Source organism: Biomphalaria glabrata, chromosome 14 (genome assembly GCF_947242115.1).
Source record: "Biomphalaria glabrata chromosome 14, xgBioGlab47.1, whole genome shotgun sequence".
Lineage (NCBI taxonomy): Eukaryota > Metazoa > Mollusca > Gastropoda > Planorbidae > Biomphalaria > Biomphalaria glabrata.
The window spans coordinates 15,205,297-15,227,091 of record NC_074724.1 but is presented as its reverse complement, the minus strand read 5'-3'; the positions used below and the strand labels follow the sequence as shown (position 1 = coordinate 15,227,091).

Below are 21,795 nucleotides of genomic sequence, written 5' to 3'. Positions count from 1 at the left end.
AAAACTAACTGAAAAAAAACTGAAAAAGATAAACCTGACTGTTACTTTAAATAACTATCTTTGATAAAGGTGCCAATGTAGAATTCATCTTAACTTTACTAAGAAAATTGGAAACTAATTGCTATATTTTAGATTTGTATTAAAGTTTCGTGAATTCCATTAAGTTGGTTTATTGTTTTAAACAATGACGTTTATTTACACCGTTACTCCAGCTTACTTGAAATTAACAGATTAAAAAAAAAGAGAAATAATATACAATTATAAGAAAGCTGGGAAATAATTTACTATTAGATCAATACAGCAAATAAAGTTGTATATCAATGGACGTTATTTATAACTCTAATGCAAGTCCTAAGACCTTTCTTTCGTAGATATTTATAGGTATATCGTCAGGTGCAATTCGACATATCAAGTTCTTACTTAAGGTGATTGAAAGTTTTAACAAGTAGTTGTTGTTTTTTGCGGAATCTTACGTATCCAGTAATTCTACTTCCTTAACGTAATGTTACTCGAATTCCGCCGACACATGTCCAGAAATAAACACAAAAAAATACTATCGAGTGAGAGACAACTATATCCCAATCCCCGACAGCAAGTGTGGACAATTCTTTAGGACATATCATGGCTTGTCAAGATAGTTAGAAAGGAAAAAGCTGGGCAAAGCTCAGATCAAAACTGTAACAACAAAAGTTCACAGCTAATGTCTGGAAATGTACGAGAAAAAAAAAAGTGAAACATGAATTACAACAAGGTCTACAAAGTACTCAGATTTTTGTACGTAATTTCTTGAAATGGAAGATTTAAAGTCTATTTGGGTAACAAAGATTTAAAAAATAGTTTTAGTTATCTTCTTTGTATGTTTGATAAATACATTTCTTTAAACCATTTTTTATTTATTTTTAGAACTATTCAAAGATGTCCTGCAAGAGAAAAACTCAAACTGATAGAAAAATATCGAAAAGACTAAAAACAGAAAAAGTAAGTCTGTATTTGTTTAAATTAACTACAAAATTTTCTCTTATTTAAGTACATCTCCAACAATGCCCATATCTCAACTAGATATCTTAATCAGTGGTCTTTAACCTTTTTTAGCGTACCGCCCCGTCTTCGTATTTTGTCTTTGAAAAAATCCGCCAGCGACCTCCACTAAAAAAAACATTTATAAAGAAGCGTGAGATGGCGAATTTGAACAAAATGTCATCAATTTATTAATTGTTATGCTTTCACTATCACGTTTTCTGCAAGTAAGACGACCGCATATCAAAGGCGATCTAGAGTAGGACGGAGTTACAGAGGTGCCTAAGCGTGAGCGCTATAAAGATCAACTAAAGCGCCATTTCGCCCTCACTGGCATAGAATAAGGTACCTGGCAGCATTCACCGGCAGTGGATGGCCTCTGAGAGAGAAGTTGGAGAGCTCTCACAAAAGCTACATAACTAGACAATTTTGAAATAATATTTCATTACTAACAGAAAAAAAATCTTTTGTGACATATGTTTTTTAAAAAAATATTTTTATTTTTAATTAATTTTCAAACAATATTATAAGACATCAAAGAAGCCATAAACATAGCCAAACACGAGAAGTCACTTAGGCAACTGTTTGTTTGATAAGAAAGGAATAAATCCCTATTTTAAATAATGAACGCTGTACAATCTACATGTCTTTTTTTATACATTAGTTACATGAAGACAGAATTAAGCTATTCGAATAAGTATTCAAATAAAATGTCACAATTTTTCGTTTGATTAACAGGATATATAATAATTAAGGTAATAATTTTATAGAAGTGTAGAAGATAATTACATTAATGGGATATGAAAATTAAAGACCTACCTGCTTAAATAAAATACACTAGTCGACCGGCAGCGTAGCCTACGCCGCTATTTTGCATGGCAGGTCTTAGGCCACTGCAACCTATGCGACCGCAGTGGGCCCTTAGATTCAAAGGATTCGCGTTAATTCAAGGTGTAAAAATTATTAAATTGCACCATTTTAAAACTTAAAACAGATTTCCTGGGTCCACCTTTCGATTTACCAGGAGCTCCTGGAAATCTCCCTAAATTGCAAAATATACGAAAAGTCCTTAAAATATACTGAAATATATTCACAAAAATTATTATTTTGAGGTGTTATTTAATATGGAAAACGCCAATCTTACTCGCGGCATTATTCATCAGCCGTAATTGTGTAATCTGGCGAAAGAAACTAATGAAGAATTACTTGAGGTCAACCATTCTCAAAGATAGATTTAAACAAGATTACAAAGAGAGTTTGTGTTACACAAACTCAGAGGCGGCCCCCGTCGAAGTCGGATCCCTGTCGGATCTGCATATTCGCAAATAATATTCAAGAAGTGATTTAATTTTGATGTTAAATGTTTTACATGTTTCGGATGTTCCTTCAGAGTTGAAGATAATTACTTCCTAGTTCAAACCTCCCTCAGGACGACGGGGGAAGGGAGCGGGAAGGGTTTGAACCCTGGACCATCCATAAATCTGAACGACAGTCTAGCGCGAAAACCGCACGACCAGGCAGCCATCCGATGGTCAAAAGTAATAATGTTTCAAAGATTCATTTGCCGTAAATTTAAATTTAAATTAAATAAAAAAATAGTAGATTAGTTTTAGTATATTAAAACATTACAATATTGATCAAAACGTTTGGAAATGAAAATCTACACTTTTTTTTTTACACTTTAAGTTTAGAAATTGAAATTCTACATCTTAATCTAGTCTATTTTAGTCTAAACTAGATCTACAAATTCTAGATATCGACTCTAAAATAATTTTAATTAGAATATAAATCCAGATCTGGATATACTGTAATAAAAATCTAGATCTAGTTTAAAAAATCTAGATTAGATCTAAATCAAGATATCATTCCTTTTTTAAACGCGAGTCACATAACGTGGCTTAATAAACATTACTATACCGAGTTCTTTTTTCTTTTCATTTGAAGAATTAATTCCATATAACGTCAGAGGAAAAAAAAACACTACGTCACACGGCCTAGCTAGACTAAAAATCGCCTTTATCATTACGAGCCATTTATCGAGTGTTCATAGACATTGGTGCACCGAGTGCGTTCTTTTAGCATTTCTTTTAAAGAATTCATTCCATATGACGTCAAAGGAAAAAAAACACTACGTCACACGGCTTAGTTAGACTAAAATATGTTTTTATTAATACAAGCAATTTTTCGAGGGTTAATAGTTATTGGTGCACCAAGTGCGTTCTTTTAACATTACATTTAAAGAGTCCATTCATATGACGTCAAAGAAAAAAAAATCCATTTTCTCACAATAGGCTAGTACCGGTACCATAAAAAAATGTCTTTATTTACACGAGATATTTAACGAGGGTTCATAGACATTGGTGCACTGAGTTCTAATAGAATTTATTTAAAAAGGATCAAAGCCGCATTGTTTTTGCGTTTTGTCTGTCAGTCGGTCTGTCCGTCATCGTGATATAAAAAAAAACAACAACTAAAAGTTATTAAAAATTGATTAACCTTTATTCTACGTTTCAAAACATCGCAATAATTTTTAGGTATGAACACAATTGAAAAGTTTATATAATAGATTGTTCCGGATGTTTGTATAAATAGTAAAAGAAAAAGAGAATTTCAGATGTAATACCGTTAATTAAATTTTTTGGATGGTCTCGTATAAAAATTAGATGTACTACAGCCATGTGGAGAGATTTTTATACCTTACTTTTGTGTTTGGATTCTGTTTTTCTTAAAAATAGGAACATAATATTAACGATAATTAGATTTTTTAATGTTTTAGGTAGAAAGTTAAATGTACTGTAAGAGAGTAGTGAGTTAAAATATTTTTCATAAAAATCCGTAAAAACATTCTTTCGTAAATGAGAAGATTATTTGTTTATTAATTAGAAGAGGGAGTTCAAACAATTATTTGGCGTTAGTAGATTTTTAAATTAATTCGGAAATTTCTGGCGACGATTTATAAGAAACAAAATCCGGAACTTTCTTTATCGATTACAAAACTTCTATGTTATGTTTTAGCAAAAAAATTAAATGTCTAAAGAGTAATTTTCAGTAATCAATTCTAGTAAATTACTTTTTTTTAAAGCCCTGAACAACCTATTGTCGATATTTTTAAAATTTGTTTAAAGATAAAAATACGGAACAATTTGATATTGATAGTGACGCATTATCACATAATATAAGTATAATATTAGTAAATTATGCGATTTCAAACAATCCTTAGGCATAATTCATGTTTTATAAAACAATATCCGGAACATTTTTACACTTAATGAAATAAAAGTCAGTATAGAGTTTTTGATTTAGCATTAATATGCTATTTACAGAAAAAACGGAACAACATATTATTGATAATGTGTTTTTGCAACGTTTAAGCATGGAAATTGAATGTAATATAAATTAGAAGAGCAAACAAACATTTGTTGGGGTTGATTAGTTTTGCACAAAAAAATCCGGAACAATCAATTTTTAGATACTTAAAACTATTGAGATGTTACGGGAGGAACATTAAAGTGTAAATCAGATTTTCAATAGCTTTTAGAGTTCTAGTTTTTTTAATCTAATCGTGACGGACAGAACGAGCAACAGACATAACGCACAAAAATAATCTTCTTTTATTCGGATGGGGGCACTAAAGAAAAAATAAATGAAATCTGATTTTTTAAAAAAGTTTAAGGAATTGGTTTAGCATCTGGTCATATAGCGACGTTACGCTACTGCACGAAAATCGCTGTATAAAAAGTTCATTAAAAAAAATGTGCGTGATATTTACATACAAAATGCATTATTAGCCTTTATAAACAAACAGAAATGTTTTCTTTTAATTTTAGCAGCTAGTTGACCAGAAAAAAAACATCGTTAACTATTATTTATATTTGTTGTAAACATTTCTTGTACATTTTAAAAATATATTTGACTTAGTGATACTGAAAATACACAAAAATTGTCCATCTTTGTTAGCATATTGTAACATTGCCTCCCTTACATTTACGTAATTGTTTTAGAATTGGTGTATTTTTATGAAAAAATCGCTTGCATAATTAATTTTATTATTTAAACAGTTTACTTTTAGAAAACCAAAAGTAGCCGTTGCACCTAAACTTTTCAAGCCGCATTTAATGATGAAATAATTTTTTTCATATCTCTTCTAGTTTTCGAGATCTGAGTGTGACAGACGGACAGACGGACAGACGGACATTTTGCACAAACCTAATAGCGGCTTTTTCCCCTTACGGGGGCCGCTAAAAATTGGTAATTCTTGCTATTCAGCATGATCTATATAGGAAACAGAATTATTATGATATACTCTATGACTTTGTAACACGCAAGGTTCGTAAAGTAATTATGTAAGTAGATAAAAACAAAAAAATGCATAGACGAATTTACTTTCTAATACAAACTCTTTTAAATTTCACTTATTGTCTGCTTCCCTACCCTAACTTGGCCCCGGCATAATCCGTTTCGCATAGGGCCCCACAACGGTTAAATACGGCCCTGCTACTTACATATATATATACATAGTAGATTACTTAATCTCTTTCCATGACTTCTAAGTCACAATGGTCTGGAGCTGCTGTTTTGTGTTTGTAAAATGTTTTACAATGTTTCGAATGTTCCTTCAGAGTTAAAAATAGTTTACTTCCTAGTCCAAACCTTCCACTGAACAAAGGGGGATGGGAGCGAGCAGGGTTTGATAAATTTAAACGACAGTCCAGCGCTCAGGCAGCCATTCGTGGTGTGAACACTACTCTTGTGTTTTCTCGTGGACTATGCGCAGAAATAAGAGAGTGATCTTTCCTTTACTTCTTGTAAGAAGAAGAAGAAAATTATATATATATAGATAGATAATCGTAGACCCCCCAGGAACATCTCATAGACCCTTTTTTTTCACTTTCATAGGTAGACCCTTTGGAAGTTTTTGTAGACCCCTTGGGGTCTATATAGACCAGTTTGGAAATCACTGCCCTACATCACAGAGCTAGTTAAAAACATTTTTCTGATCTAAAGTATTTCGCCAGTATGTAATTTGAACCTGATTGTCAATGGTCACATTTCCCAGCTAGCTTCGCCCAGACATCCGTCTTCACCAAAAATCTCAACAAAGCCAAAATAGATGGCTCTAGACATTTATTACACAAACAATGGCTATATCTAATTGTAGTTTTTAATATGACAAGTGGACAACATTAATACACTAAATATAGAAGCTTCAGTGAGTGTAAGCAAACAAGCTGTAAATGTAAATATGAAACCTTCCCGCTTTTGTGGATGTGACTCGTCTGCCAGGCATCCCTGACTTTTGCCTGGTTCCGATCAAATTTTGATTCCCAATGCCGACACAGTGGAGAGTTAGTGGAAACATTGGCGAATATCATGCAAGAGTGTCTGCAGCTCCAAGAGAGGCGGGGAAGTGTGTCTACATAGTCACGTGACCTGTGTGGGAAATATAAGGCGCTTTGCCTAAACCGCAGATTTTCTCGCCAAGGCTCTACTGGAGGACGACCAATTGGAGTTTCATCTCCCTGGCACCCCTGACATTCAATCAGTTAATATATTAAGTAATTTTTACAGAACAAGTAATGGCAATATGTTAACGTAGGCCTATATTAGTAAACAACGAGAGTGTTAATAACGATTGACGCATATTAGTTAACAACGAGAGTGTCAATAACAAAGGCTAATTAGTCTATGATAAAAAATGACATAAATCATTAAAGGATTACGCCACGACATGGCCTAAATAGTACTGATGTGCCTAAAACTCAAAACTCAAACTCAAATATAAATTATGATTATGCATAATAATAAATACTAGATTAGAAGGCCTAAGTTAGGTGAAATTATACAACATAGATCTTGTTAACAGGCAAGCATACCTCAAATGCAAACAGTCCACTCCGGCCTCGCGATGCTTGCAACCCAATACAAAGTATAATAGCCAAGTAGTGTCCATGCAGCTACAAATCAGATTTGACTTCAGTCTCAAGCCTGCCTCCCCAATACAGGGGAAAGCAACAGACAGAGACATCCAGCCGAAAATCTGATACCCTAGAAAAAAAAGAAGCAATGAGGCCAACATAGTGTGTCCTAAGAAACAGCGCAGCATTATAGTGAAAAAAAATCACAACACACACACACACACACCATTGCAAAGAAGCAATCCATAAGTGCATGACACCCGCTCCCCTCTCCCGGCGTCCTGCGGGAGGTTTTAACTAGGAAGTAGAATATCAAACATGTACAAACATCTTTTTTTTTTCATCTCATACTTTTTTCTTCACTTCACACTCAACCTTGACATGCCAAGTAGGGTTTTAATAAGAATTAAATATTTATTGTCATTTATACAATCATTAATGAATTTTGTTTCTATTTAACGAAGCTAGACCGTCCAGTTTGTTTAAAAGATCAGACTGTCCTAGCAGGCTTTTCCTTTCATAGGGATGAAAATCAAGATGCAGGTAAACTTTTGGTTTGTAAATGTTTAGATAGAGAAAGGTTTTTGTATAATTCTTTTTCTAATAATAATAATAATAATAATATATATATAATAGTTATTCGACTTTCATCCTTTCAGATCCTAATCATTTCACCTGTGACAAGTCTGAAGTCCAGTCTCATGATGTTGAACGTCTACTTATTGGTAACTTTTGAGTTTAATGTTTAGTGTATAAACTGTTGAGATCAACACATGGGTTAGACTTGATCTATTTATATATATCTCTTGATTGACTCAATACTGTTCATTGTGTTCTAAACATTGAATCAAGTTTATTTCCTTGTTCTCCAGGTGATCATGAAACTCAGGAGTCAGAAGGTGTAGAAGCTGATCTACACAAACATCGACGTAACTGTAAGAAGAATCCAGGTCATAGCCAGTTTATACCTGTTGATACCTTCACCTTGAAACATTTACCTGAAGGTTTACAAAACAATGTTTTGTATGAGTACATCAAAGTTATAGCTGACCTGACAGTTAGAGTAGATGTTAAATTGTCAAGTCCACACAGACCAAAGTTTTGGCCAGAGACTACTCAATCATATCCATTTTCTAACATGAGTGAGAGAAGATACTTGAGGTATGGAAGTGGAATAGTGAGGAATGTAAACAAGTTTCAAGATGGAGTCTTACAAGATGGTGATTATGGATGTACTGCCTTCAAAAAGTGTTGGTGTAGAAAATGTAAAGATTCAGGCTCACCCAGCAATGTGTGGTGGGAGTTTTATGTGACCACAGCCACACATGTGGTTTTTGATGGCATTGAGGCCAATCACACAACCTTGAGATTGTTTTATGATAGAGATGAAAGTCCAGTGGTCAGTGTTGATAATGTCAGTGTCTTTGATGTAAACATTGAGGATGACAGGTGTTGGTTGAAATGTGTGACATGTGATAAAATTTTAGGAAATAAACTGATGGAAATGTGCAAACATTTTAACAATGTCTGGATGGAAGTCTATAACAAATACTTTTTCTCTAGATCTCAACACAAGTTGACCTTTATAGTGTCACATCCTCATGGATGTTCTAAACAGGTCAGTGTTGGTCAATGGAAGGACAGACTAGAGGTGGGTGGTAGATCTAAGTTTACTTATACAACTTGTACATGTCCAGGAAGTAGTGGAGCACATGTACACTGTCTGGGGTATAACTGCTTAACTTGGTCTGACCTTGTCCATTGTGGAAGTCTCAAGTCTGGATTAAATTACAGTGGAGCTGGTCTTGTCTAGTGAGTTGTTTCCCTTGTGAGTAGCCAAGCTCCACCATGAAGATGTCTTTGAGAACCTTTGACATTCTGAACATCACACTCAAAATGTCTCTTTATTCTTAAGATAAATACATTTATACTTTGTGATAAATATTTATAGATTGGTTCACTAGATACATTTTGTTTTGGACTTAGAAAATAAAAATCTTCCTAATGTCTTAGATCAACTTTTGTTCTAGTTATGTAAATAAATTTGCAATGTTTTGTTTCCTTTTTTGATCGATGCTGTTGTTTGTAATTTACATTTACAATAATTGAAACCTCTTCAAATACAAAAAAAATCTGCCAGCTGTGGATCTAGAACTAGATCTTGCTATCAAGGATAAGGTTTGTAGAAAAAATAATTAGACTTAGTCCGTATGTTGTTGTTTTTTTTTAAAATTTAAAATGCAATTTAAAAATTTTGCAAACATTTCAAATACAAAAGTTGTCAGTAATAAAAAAAAATCGAATTAAAATTCTTGTGAGTTGTTTGATAATATTTTTTTAAAAGTTTTTTTTATTAAACAGAAATGTTTTTTTCTTTCAAGGGGGATAACTGATAAATAAAAATTAAAAAAAAAATCAGTTGTCTTTTCATGTACCGCAAAAACTCACATTTAAGTTTTATAATAAATATGTCGATAGATTAGCAGTAAACAACCTACTAGATCTAGAATGTATTTTTTTCATTTAAAATGCCATTTAATATTTAGTAAACATTTTAAATTAAAAAAAATGAATTGAAAATTAAAAAAAAAGTAAAGTCTTTTGTTTGATATTTATATTTTTAGTTTCTTTACGACGTTTTGTTTTTTGTATTTGTTTTTGCAAGGATATAACTGATAGATACTAACTTTTAGAATAAAACCCAATAGTTTTTTCTTGTACCTTCTACAACTTACATTTAAATTTCTGCATCATATTTTAACAGTGTAATTAAAAATATGTCGATAAGTTGGCAATGTTGGTAAGGAAACTAAAAAAATAATGTGTGATAATTAGTTCATGGTACTAAAGAATCCATTAAATCAAAACAACACCAACTAAATTTCAATATCTAAATCCTTAAGATCAAGAATGTTGTATTGATCCATAAGCGTGTACAGATTTACCTAAACGTATTTTTCCATTAAAATCAAAATGTACATAACTACAAAAGTCATTGAGTGACTACTTTAATGATGTATGGGTTGATTGAAACTCACGTATTTCTACAAGATTTTGACAAGAACCTTTGATGCTTGACTGTACTGCAAGAACTTCATCTATACATCAGAAGTATGTAAAAGTAAAATTCCCTTTCAGACCTTATGATCTATGGGGCAGGTCATGTAAAGGTCATCTGTTTCTGAGGTCAATGTTAACGAAAATGTCAAGGGCACGACGACTACCGCCTTTACTTTTCTTAACAAACATTAAGTAGGCCTATCCATTAGAGCTGGGTGAACTTAGAAGTGGCTTTAAGATCATGAAATTTAAAATTACATGATTCGAACCTAGTTAGCAAAGAAATTTTATACTTAGCCACCGCCCCTCCATAAGATCGACAAACAAACGTTTTATAACTAAATACATTTCACAATAATCTCACAACAATGTCTAACTGAGAGAACTTTCCGGATGAAACTGTAGTTTGATTACAAATCTTCAAAGCGTACAGTAGTTTTCCTTTTATGATAGTAGACAGTAGAAAGTCGGTTATTTGTTCAAAAATTAAAAAAAATGTATGGCAATAATAATCTACTTCACAGAAATGATGACATTGTATTTTCATTGAGCAATCAGACCAGCTTAACTACCGTGCTTTTCATTTGTCTTCCAACAGCGTTGTGCTAACTTTTACTTCAGAGGAGACTTTAAAATGGTTAGCATGTTTCAGATGTTACTCCATATTAATAAATAATTACATCTTTCAGTGGCGTAGTTAAAAATTTGGGGACCCTGATGATTTTCTCTTTTACAGGCTCCTGCATTTTGAAATTCAACATCATGAAATGAGATAATGGTGTAATACTTAATGTAAAATGAAATTTAGGACACTCATTTGGGACCCAACTTAAGTAAGGCCCCGTGGAAGAAAATTCAAATGTGATCCTCCTACACCCACCCTAGCTACGCCACTGACATTTTTGAACCCGGGACCATCAAGACCATCAAATGCCATTCCAGAGCGCATACCACACGACCAGGCAGCCTAATACAATACTTGATAATATGAATATAAGTTAAGTTTATAGACCTTGTGATCCACGGGGCAGTTGAATTAAATGTCATCTGTTTCTGTAGCCCACGGTTAACAAGGTTGTCATTTGGCCAGCACAACAACCAACCGCCTTTACTTGTCCCCAACTAATGTTAGGCACGCATTAGAGTTCGGTAGACTCAGAGGCGCCCTAAAGATCCAGAAATGAAAAATCCCAGGATTGGAACCCGGGACTCCCAGTTTGAATTTTAAGTGCTTTACCACTTATCCACCACGTGACCAAAATTATGAATAAAAACATGTAAATTCATTTTTTTTCATTAAACTTGTATTACAATTGTATTACAAATGGTTAGTTTACAAAGCGACGTAAAAGAGTTTATACTTAGTTGTAAAGAGAAGTCTGAAGCAGTTATCTGGACGTCGTTTTCCGTCTCACCAAAAGTAAAAGAACACAAACTTGTTAATGCTTGGGTAAAGTTGAACAAGTAACAACAACAACAACAACAACAACAAAAAGTAAAACCAAAAAAAAACATTTTTTTTAAATCACCAAGCTTATACAAATTGTAATTAAATCAATATCAATATATTAATTATGTAATGGACCTAAATACTGTTTGTTTATGATAGGTGAATGAGGTCCATTACATTTTTTTTTGTTAAGCGCAATTTCATGCTTTTAGTTTTCTCAAAACTGGGACCGAAAAATACGCAATTATAAACAGTCCTGTACAAAAAACGTTAAATCCATATAGGCTTATATCTAAATCAACAAAAACGTTAAATCCATATAGGGTTATATCTAAATCAACAAAAATGTTAAATCTATATAGGCTAATATCTAAATCAACAAAAAAAAACATTAACTCCATATAGGCTTATATCTAAATCAACAAATACGTTAAATCCATATAGGCTTATATCTAAATCAACAAAAAACGTTAACTCCATATAGACTTATATCTAAATCAACAAATACGTTAAATCCATATAGGCTTATATCTAAATCAACAAAAAACGTTAACTCCATAAAGGCTTATATCTAAATCAACAAATACGTTAAATCCATGTAGGCTTATATCTAAATCAACAAATACGTTAAATCCATATAGGCTTATATCTAAATCAACAAAAAACGTTAACTTCATAAAGGCTTATATCTAAATCAACAAATACGTTAAATCCATATAGGCTTATATCTAAATCAACCAAAACTTTAAATCCATATAGGCTTATATCTAAATCAACAAATACGTTTAATCCATATAGGCTTATATGTAAATCAACAAAACGTTAAATCAATATAGGCTTATATCTAAATCAACAAAAACGTTAAATCCATATAGGCTTATATCTAAATCAACAAAAACGTTAAATGCATATAGGCTTATATCTAAATCAACAAATACGTTTAATCCATATAGGCTTATATCTAAATCAACAAATACGTTAAATCCATATAAGCTTATATCTAAATCAACAAATACGTTAAATCCATATAAGCGTATATCTAAATCAACAAATACGTTAAATCCATATAAGCTTATATCTAAATCAACAAATACGTTAAAGCCATATAAGCTTATATCTAAATCAACAAATACGTTAAATCCATATAGACTTATATCTAAATCAACAAATACGTTAAATCCATATAGGCTTATATCTAAATCAACAAATACGTTAAATCCATATAGGCTTATATCTAAGTCAACAAATACGTTAAATCCATATAAGCTTATATCTGAATCAACAAATACGTTAAATCCATATAAGCTTATATCTAAGTCAACAAATACGTTAAATCCATATAAGCTTATATCTAAATCAACTAATACGTTAAATCCATATAGGCTTATATCTAAATCAACAAATACGTTAAATCCATATAGGCTTATATCTAAATCAACAAATACGTTAAATCCATATAAGCTTATATCTAAGTCAACAAATACGTTAAATCCATATAAGCTTATATCTGAATCAACAAATACGTTAAATCCATATAAGCTTATATCTAAGTCAACAAATACGTTAAATCCATATAAGCTTATATCTAAATCAACAAATACGTTAAATCCATATAGGCTTATATCTAAATCAACAAATACGTTAAATCCATATAGGCCTAGCGCTGATAGCACAAATATACTTAATGGACGGTCAATCATCACCAGAATAGAAATACGCCTAATTAGCATGCGGGGTCGGCATTTCACCTAAAGAAAGAAACAATGGTCTTCCAACATTTGTATTCTAAACAAGTAAATCTAAACATTTGTAAACACACTTTGAATCATAGTACAGACTTATTTGGACTAGGTGAATATGTATAGAGCCATAGAGTTCTGATTTGCTTGAGATTGGATTTATATTTCGCAATTTTTTTCTCTATAAAAAGAATTCTTTGTGTCCTGTACTTGGCCCAAACTAATTGGAGGTATCAGGTGGCTGCCTATTTTTCTTATTCATAAGGCCGGCCCTGATTGGAGAAAGTAACATAACCAAAGCTTCTAACCTAAGAACAGCTAACAGTCACATATTACTAGACTTTAGTTGCCAACTCACAAAGCCTAGGTAATAAAGTCAACAATGATGAAACTATCACAACAGCGTTACTGATAAAAGACATGGATGAATTATATCCAGACAGGAAAACCAAACACTTACCAAAGTGTAGGTTTAATTAGCATAAGTGTTTAGATTAACACAGGGAACTCCATTTATCGTATTTTATCTTCTCTTTAAAAAAGTCTTTAATTTATAAGATAAGAGAAATAAGACAACAGCAGTGGTACAGACCAACGTTAGAAACATTATAAGAACTTTGTTCTGTTGCAGTTACGTGATCGCGGTAACGTCAAGATGTGACGTATGATTACAATCTCATCTGTCCTTTGTCGTTCTTGTTGTGTCAATTCACGTCACCAAATCCCTCAACTTTTCCAGGTCAACAGCTGTAATAGCTGAATAAGCCAGTCCATTCTTTTACCTTATCCAGCCGATTTATTCTTTAGGCTCCTTCCCCTGTACCTTGAAGTATGGCTTTTGATAGTGAGTCGTGTCCTTCAATATGACCAAACTTAGCTTTCATCTCTTCTTACTATTGACTTCCTCCTTTTTCAATTACCAATAAAGGTAAATAAAACCTCTTCCTCCCCTAAAAAAACGATATAATCAATAAGTATTTTTTATGGGAATGGGGAATTTTCTTTTTCTAACGTAATGGGACACTTCTGATCGAGCACCTTTGTTCCCTATAGTGGGACTCCATAGTATATCTATTAGGTCCTTATCTTTGGAATGGTTTAACCCTGTCATGTCAGACTTTAATAAACATGTACATAGATTGTCAAAACATTTATTACCTTGTTCTGCGTAACTAACTGATAATCTATTTTACTTTCTATATAGAAACCTTATTTTTTTTTATACATGAAGTCCTCCAAGAAACTAGATCTATATCAACAAGTAAATATTGGAACAACAAAGTTTATACAAGAGAAGACAATTACACTTTCAACTTGAAGTAGAATCATAATATTTGCACTAGATTACTTCCCTTTTCCCTGTTCGACTCAGAAGACATCCTGGCAATAGACAAGGAAATGTTGACTGCTGTTACATTTTAATTTCTTGGTAAGTTTATATACACATGTTAAAATTTTATACTCTTGATTATAATTGTAACCTTTTTTTTAAATATTATTACAGCTTTATTTAAAAAGCACCGAAATATTTTTAGAATTTTTATAGAAGTTCATTTGCGGACTGGTGGCTAAATAGTAAAGCGCTTAGCTTCTTAAGCAATGGTTTTTAATCTGTAATTTTTAACTTTGGAAATTTTAAGACGCTTTTAATTCATGCCATTAATTGGGGAAAAGTAAAAGCGGTTTGTCTTTGTGCTAGTCACATGGCATCCACGTTAATCGTGGGCCACAGAAACAGAAGGCCTTTACATTATCTGCCCCATATATCACAGGTTCTGAAATGGGAACTTTTCTATGAGTGCCCCCAAATATAAAAAGATGCTTGATTCACGTTAGGTCGTTATGTTGACGATAAGATACCCTCGTAAACAATCAGGCATCGAAACAGATGAGCTTTAGATTATCTCCCTCCCCCCCCCCTCATAAATTGCAGAATTTTAAATTTTAAAGACAAAAATTGTGTTTATTAAATCCATTAAAAGATTTATTGATTGATTTTTGCTATTCTAACCCCAAAACACTCATACATTTTTAATGCAGCTTTCTCAAACTCGGGAGGGGAATTTGCTCCTACGTCCTTCCAAACATATTTAGACGTCCTGCCAAACATATTTTGACATCTTGCCAAACATATTTAGACGTCCTGCCAAACATATTTAGACATCTTGCCAAACGGACAACTTTAGGCAGGTCAATGTATTTATTTTTTAAAGAAAAAAAATGTATTTTCATTGTAGTTATAAGTCCTGGTATGAACTGCTAGACACTTAGCTAGTATATAGACGCACCATAGTTGACGAACTTGAACGCGACATTTAGTGACGTCACGGACAAATAGATTTTAGTTTATTTAAATTATTATTAGTCAGTTAGTGTTAGAAATTGTAGGTGACTACATCATATTGCGGTCAGAGACATTATGCATTAAACTTTATTTAAGTATCTAAAAGTCTGGACTTGGTCCTTACTGCTTGTTAGTGTGCAGGTCTTGTTCATATATAGTTTAAACGGGTATAATACACCCGTACATGAAACTTAAACATCTTCTGAAACTTTATCTAGGTCTAGAGCCCGCATAAACTAGTCAGCCGTATTAACATATAACTGTGTAGATTTTAAGTTTCTTCAATTTCATTCAAGTTTATAAGCTTTTTTTTATGTAAATCTAATATAGATTAGATCTAGATTCTAGATGTAGAAGAAGATCTCGATCTAAAGAATTCTAAATCAGAATTTTAGGTCTAGTGTTAGATCTAGATGTCCATATTATGAACGTACTAATAAATAATCGACTTATTATACCTTTCACGTTAGCATATTTCTAAAATAATTATTTTTTGTTTTTGAAGTTTAATAATGGAGGTAAAGTGTTTTTTAAATATGATTTTACAATGTTTTTCTTGTTCATACAATTAAAAGAGGGTTTTGTTTGTTTTGTTTTCCATTCAGCACTAGAAGTGTGTGTCACTGCCCTGGTGATCAGATCACAAATAACAAACGGACTATTGGGTGATAATGCAGTGCTCGAAGGCTCCTGGAATGTCAGCGACAAACCAGATCATATAACTATTATGATGGATAAACAAAATTACTACTTTAGCTCTTTCCACCAACTCTCTTTCTTTAGCTCTTTCTTCTCTCTCCTTAACACGTTCTTCACGCTCTCTTTTTTTTTCTTTTTCTTTCTTTTCCAGCTTGACTTCTCTTTCTTTCACCTACTCTTTTAGAGCTGTTCCTGACAATCCCATCTCTTTTCCAGCGGCTATTAACCGTGTTAATCTCTCTGACATTTTGTTTATATCTCTAGCATACAATATAAACAACACTAATAGTTTTATCACTGTGTTTTAACTGGTTTTGTCTCGGCTGATTGACTTAGTTTTTTCCCGCCGTTGCACGTAAGCGCACACTCTTCACGACTTCACGGCCTTCTTGGTCCTTGACCTTTTAACAATGGCGAACCGCAGTTCTGCCTATTGTTTTCGAAGACAAAGTCAAGTAACTAGATAAACGAGCCTCCAAATATGTCACAGCTTTCCTATTATATAACTCTATCTACTTAAACTCGATAGAATCTACCTTAGATCTCGATACGTCTAGGTGTCCCTGGTTCAGTTCTAGTTAACGAAATAAACAATTAAACCACTAGATCTAACACATACATTTTAATCATCTGTACTGCATATAACACACGCTGGTCTCTGTCTAATCACTCTCTGACAGCAAAACACACTTCCGGTCATTCGCGCAGAGTGTAAAAATAGATTATACACACATACACACATTCATCCGTGACAACGGGCAAGTACGAGAAAGATTCCTCAACGACAGGCTGCATTTTATAAATAGACTGGAGTGTTCAGATTAAGAAATATATGAATGTCAAATAGTGCGATTGAATCCTTTTGTTTCAGGAACAGCAACATCTACCTCGACAGTCATTCCAGGTAAAATATCTATCTATCTATCTATCTATCTATCTATCTTTCTTTCTTTCTTTCTTTCTTTCTTTCTTTCTTTCTTTCTTTCTAATGTAATATATTCTAATTATCTATCTATATCTATCTATAACTCTTGTATGCATGTATGTTTGTATGTCCGAAATGTGTATCCCACGGCCATTAAGACATACGCAGACGGCGAAAAGAAAATCTTAATCGACCACCGGTGGACGATGGTTATGCTTTGTTTGTTTGTGGCGAAATATGTAGGTCACAGATGAAGCTGCGTAGCACGGAAAAATACTGCACTTCACATTATTCTTCGGAGTCGAAGAGAAAGCTAATGCATGTATGCAAATATGCATGTATGTATGTATGTATGTATGCATGTATGTATGTATGTATGTATGTATGTATCTCTTTTTCTCTCTCTTTCTGTCTCTCTCACTCTCTCTCTCCTTTTTTCCTTAATGAATATATATATATATATTGAACTTTTTGGACATAAAGCTTGTCTCACATTTCAGACATGGATAATAGAAACCATCTCTTGTACTCCGAATCTAACAGTGAAATGAAAGATGAATGCAATTAAAACAATTTCAGATGGAACTTGTACTCAGACAACTTCAACACTAACACAACTAAGACCTACATCCCAAAATAACTTCAACAATGGCTGGATTGGGTTTAATATCACTTACCAACTCAACAACTCAACCATCAACATCATCATCAAACAGAGACATTGGACTCCAACATGTGGCAGTGTATCTTATATTCTGCTGGTTTATCTTATTTAGTTTTATGTAATGCTGTATCAACAAAAAAAAAAACCGATGTCGTGTCAATCATGTACCAACAAATGGAATTGAAATCATTAAGGTGATACAAATACATTGTTAAACTCAAGATAGATTTTACATACTTCTGTCTGCCTCTTTTTCATTTTTTTCTGGTACTGTTCCATAATTCCTAGAGGTTTTAGCAAAATGAGACAAACTAAATCGGTGATGAAGCTAGCTATATAGATATACATTAATCCTTTAATTTAAGTAGAAAAATAAAGCCATTTTCGGGCGCGTATAAAATAGAGTTCAAATAGCTCATTACTTCATGTCAGTTCTAGATCCACTCGTTTCTTATAGGCTTCAATAGCTCATTACTTTATGTCAGTTCTAGATCCACTCGTTTCTTATAGACTTAGTTTCAGGGGAAATTCATTTAGTTTTTGTAGATTTTAGGTCGTGGCCCGCGACTTGAGACAGAAGATCTAAGTTGTGTTCTAAGATCATGGCATATAAATTAAATTTGAATAACTAGCGAGTGAGCTATACGATTTTACACTCTATTCGATTCGAAAAAATCTTAGTGATTTAAGAATGTAAATTTGAAAAAATAATGTAAAAGTGAAATAGATGTTATAATCAAATAAAATTAAAGCCAAGAGATAATAAGGTTACAAAGACAGTTTGTGCGAAACACAAACACAAAATCGTCCCCCCCCCCCTAAGTGGTCCACCCAGAGTTTTCACCAAGATTTACAAACAGGACATCCAGTTCCAAATGTTTTACCCCTCAGCCACAGCTTCTCTATATATTCGTTTGGCGTACACTTATATTTTAAAAAATGATAATTATTAACCTTATCCATACATTCAAAATTAATAACATGTTACATTGTAATAAAGAGAAACTAAAAAATATGTATTCTTCTAACAAAATTTGATACATTTGCAACACGAAAAAAGAATAATTCTTGACGTACTTCAAGTTACAGATGTGTACAAATGACAACAAGACTTTCCCCTCCCAAATAAAAATTAATATCTCCATTGTCATTAGTCATACAAAATAGACATAGATCTAGCTAGATTTAGACCTAGTTTTAGATCTAAATCAAAACTCAACATCTAAGTCTAGTTCTATATCTCTATCTAGATCTTTTTCTATATCTAAGTCTAGATCTAGAATTAGATATAGAATCTTGATATAGAATCTACTATATCTAGACTAGAACTCGTATTTTAATTATGTAGATCTGGGGTCTATTTAGTCAAATTTAGACTGTCACTGTCAAGTATAGGCCCCTATAGTAAGGATATATCAAACTTATAACCATAACGAAGTTCGTATCCAAATTCTTTTTTTTTTTAATAAAATTTATATAAGTATTCTATTGAATGAGTTGGTTAATAAATGGAAAATATATTTTATAATTATCCATTGACCCTTCTACCATTGTGACCTTAGATGCAAATGTTTTGAATCAATCTATAAATGAAGCTTGATTTAATTAATGAAGAAGTCCATGACATATTAAGGAAATTTACCAACCCTTAATTTTTTCATTGAAAAGTTGTGTAATTTTTAAAAAAATCTGCTTGCATAAATAATTTTAAAAATTAGATGGTTCACTTTCGGAAAAAGAAAAATGTAGCCATTGCATCAGAACTTTGAATTATCTAAAATATCATGATGTCTGATTTTCATTTTCTCTTCTAGTTTCTGATATTAAACGGGACGGATGAATGAACGGACAAACAAACAGACAGACGGACTGATAGGCCACACAAAACTAATAGCGTCTTTTCCCCTTTCGGGGGCCGCTAAAAATTTTATAATGAAATAAAAGGGTATATTTTAACAATTTATGCTTAACAGCGATTCAGTCTATTGATTAAATTACTTTCTACTTTCAACAATGATTTATGTATCCTTAAGTTTGATATTTCAGTATGCGCCATGGCTGAGCGGTAAAGCACTTAGCTTCCAAACTGAGGTTCCGGGTTCGAATACTGGTGAAGACTGGGATTTTAAATTTCGGGATCTTTAAACCCTTTCTGAGTCCGTTCTTGTGCTGGCGACATGACAGCCTCGATGACTGTAGGCCACAGGAACAGTTGCATTTATATTATCTGCCCACAAGGTCTGAAAGAGGAACTTTAACTTTAAGTTTAATATTACAATCATTCCTTACCCATTATCAATGCGCTTAATATTATTAAACTTATGGAAATAGAATAGCATAGCTATAAAAATGAAAATATTTAAATATAAATATCAGTATTAATAAAGAACTGATAATTTTTAATAGAGTATTTGTATAAAAAATACGATCATTTTAAAATAAAAAAATAAATTTACATCTATAAATTATTAATTCATTGGCTTAGCTTCTGAACGCTTAGAGGTGCAGATATCTTTATTAAGAATGCTTAGCACTAGTGAATGGTCTGAGTTGCAGTCCGCACTATGGTACGAGAGGATGTGGAGGACACTTTTCAATTCTATTCTTCTGGTGATGCAAAGGTCAAACTTGTGCCACCTTTTTGAGCGTGGGTGCTGCCAAGAGACTTTGTGGCGTTCCTTGCCAGAGAAGAATGTATTTTTTACACAGTTCATGATAGCTAATGAACTCGAGTAGCCTTTGGCCTTTGTCGTTGATTTTGCTAACACCATCAGGTCCCAAGCATTTTGGCCATGCATCATTTTATCACCAACACGGGCATTAAAGTCTCCATTTATATAGAGGTGCTCGGATTTTTGGAATACTTTTAATTATGTTCTCTAGAGCTTGAAAGAATCTTTCTTTGTCATCTTCCAGTGCAGCAAGTGTTGGTGAATAAGCACATATTATATTAACTTTGCCTTCCGGTGATGCGAATTTCATGTGTGCTACTCTTTCATTACAAAAAGTAAACATCGCAAAGTAGTGGACGAGACTGTTTCTTATTGCAAAGCCGACGCCATGTATTCTGGGTCTTTGTTCTGGTTTTCCTTGCCAGTAGAATGTATAGTTCCCATCTGTCAGCCAGTCTGGTTTCTTGCAAACAGGCCTCACCAAATTTTAGTCTGCTGAGTTCTCTGTCAATGATAGCTGTTTGACACATTACTGTCAGAGATGGAGTGATCTCTCCATTGCTGGGGGAAAGCCTGGGCGGTAAATTTGTGAGTGCTGGGCTGCCCACACGTCAGCACACGCTTCTCTTCCATACTGATCGGGTCCAAAGGAATAGCAAGCCATCACAATTTGGGGACATGTGGCTGTAGGAGTTTGCCAGAGAGCAGTAGTCTTACTACTGTCCCCCTACCAGGACCGGATTTTCTGTAAGGGTTAACTCCCTTAGCCTTAGACCTTACAGGGACACAGACACAAGGCAGCGCGGCTATTGACCTATAGCTAGGGGTTGGTTAGTGGGCAGAAGGGCGTGTCCACAATCCGGCATTCCATGCCTGTCTTATACCTTGGGGCCAAACCTCCTTGAGGCCCATACATTTTGGCCATTTTGGCCTGAGTTTCCATCTGTCACCACGAGGAGGTACTGCATAGGACTTGCCGTGAACAGGCTATGTACTGGCAAGAGAGACTTACTAAATTGCCCTCTGCCCATTTCATAGATGCTAGCCAGCTGTGGCAGCAAGTTAAGCTACCACACTAGACGTTTAACACAGCATTTAGACAGACAGGAATGCTTATACTACCACTCAACCTAGAGCTAGGGGAATAAACGTAAACCATATAGGTGACCCAGAGAAGTCTGCACTCTTTTGCGAGCTTCTGAACAGTTCAATGCCCTCGTTAAGTGATTATTAGATGGGAGAAACTAAGAGATGTAATCTACAGTTCAGCAATCACCGCCTTTGGGCCTCAAAAACACACAAAGTAAGAC

At 33.4% G+C, this 21,795-nt stretch overlaps 1 protein-coding gene across 1 annotated transcript; it reads left to right on the top strand.

Moving 5' to 3' along the window:
- Positions 1-474: 474 nt before the first annotated feature.
- On the top strand, positions 475-9,199 carry LOC106060695 (uncharacterized). Its single transcript, XM_056011521.1, has 5 exons — positions 475-815; positions 904-978; positions 7,397-7,475; positions 7,592-7,657; positions 7,805-9,199. Exons 1-5 carry the CDS (start codon positions 792-794, stop codon positions 8,743-8,745), a joined length of 1,185 nt encoding a protein of 394 aa, XP_055867496.1. The 5' UTR covers positions 475-791; the 3' UTR covers positions 8,746-9,199.
- The last annotated feature ends 12,596 nt before the right edge of the window (positions 9,200-21,795 follow it).

Coding starts and splice junctions, on each gene's coding strand:
- LOC106060695 (XM_056011521.1), top strand. CDS start 792: ATGGAAGATTTAAAGTCTATTTGG. Junction 7,476..7,591: donor GGATGAAAATCAAGATGCAG/GTAAACTTTTGG, acceptor TCATCCTTTCAG/ATCCTAATCATTTCACCTGT. Junction 7,658..7,804: donor TGTTGAACGTCTACTTATTG/GTAACTTTTGAG, acceptor CTTGTTCTCCAG/GTGATCATGAAACTCAGGAG.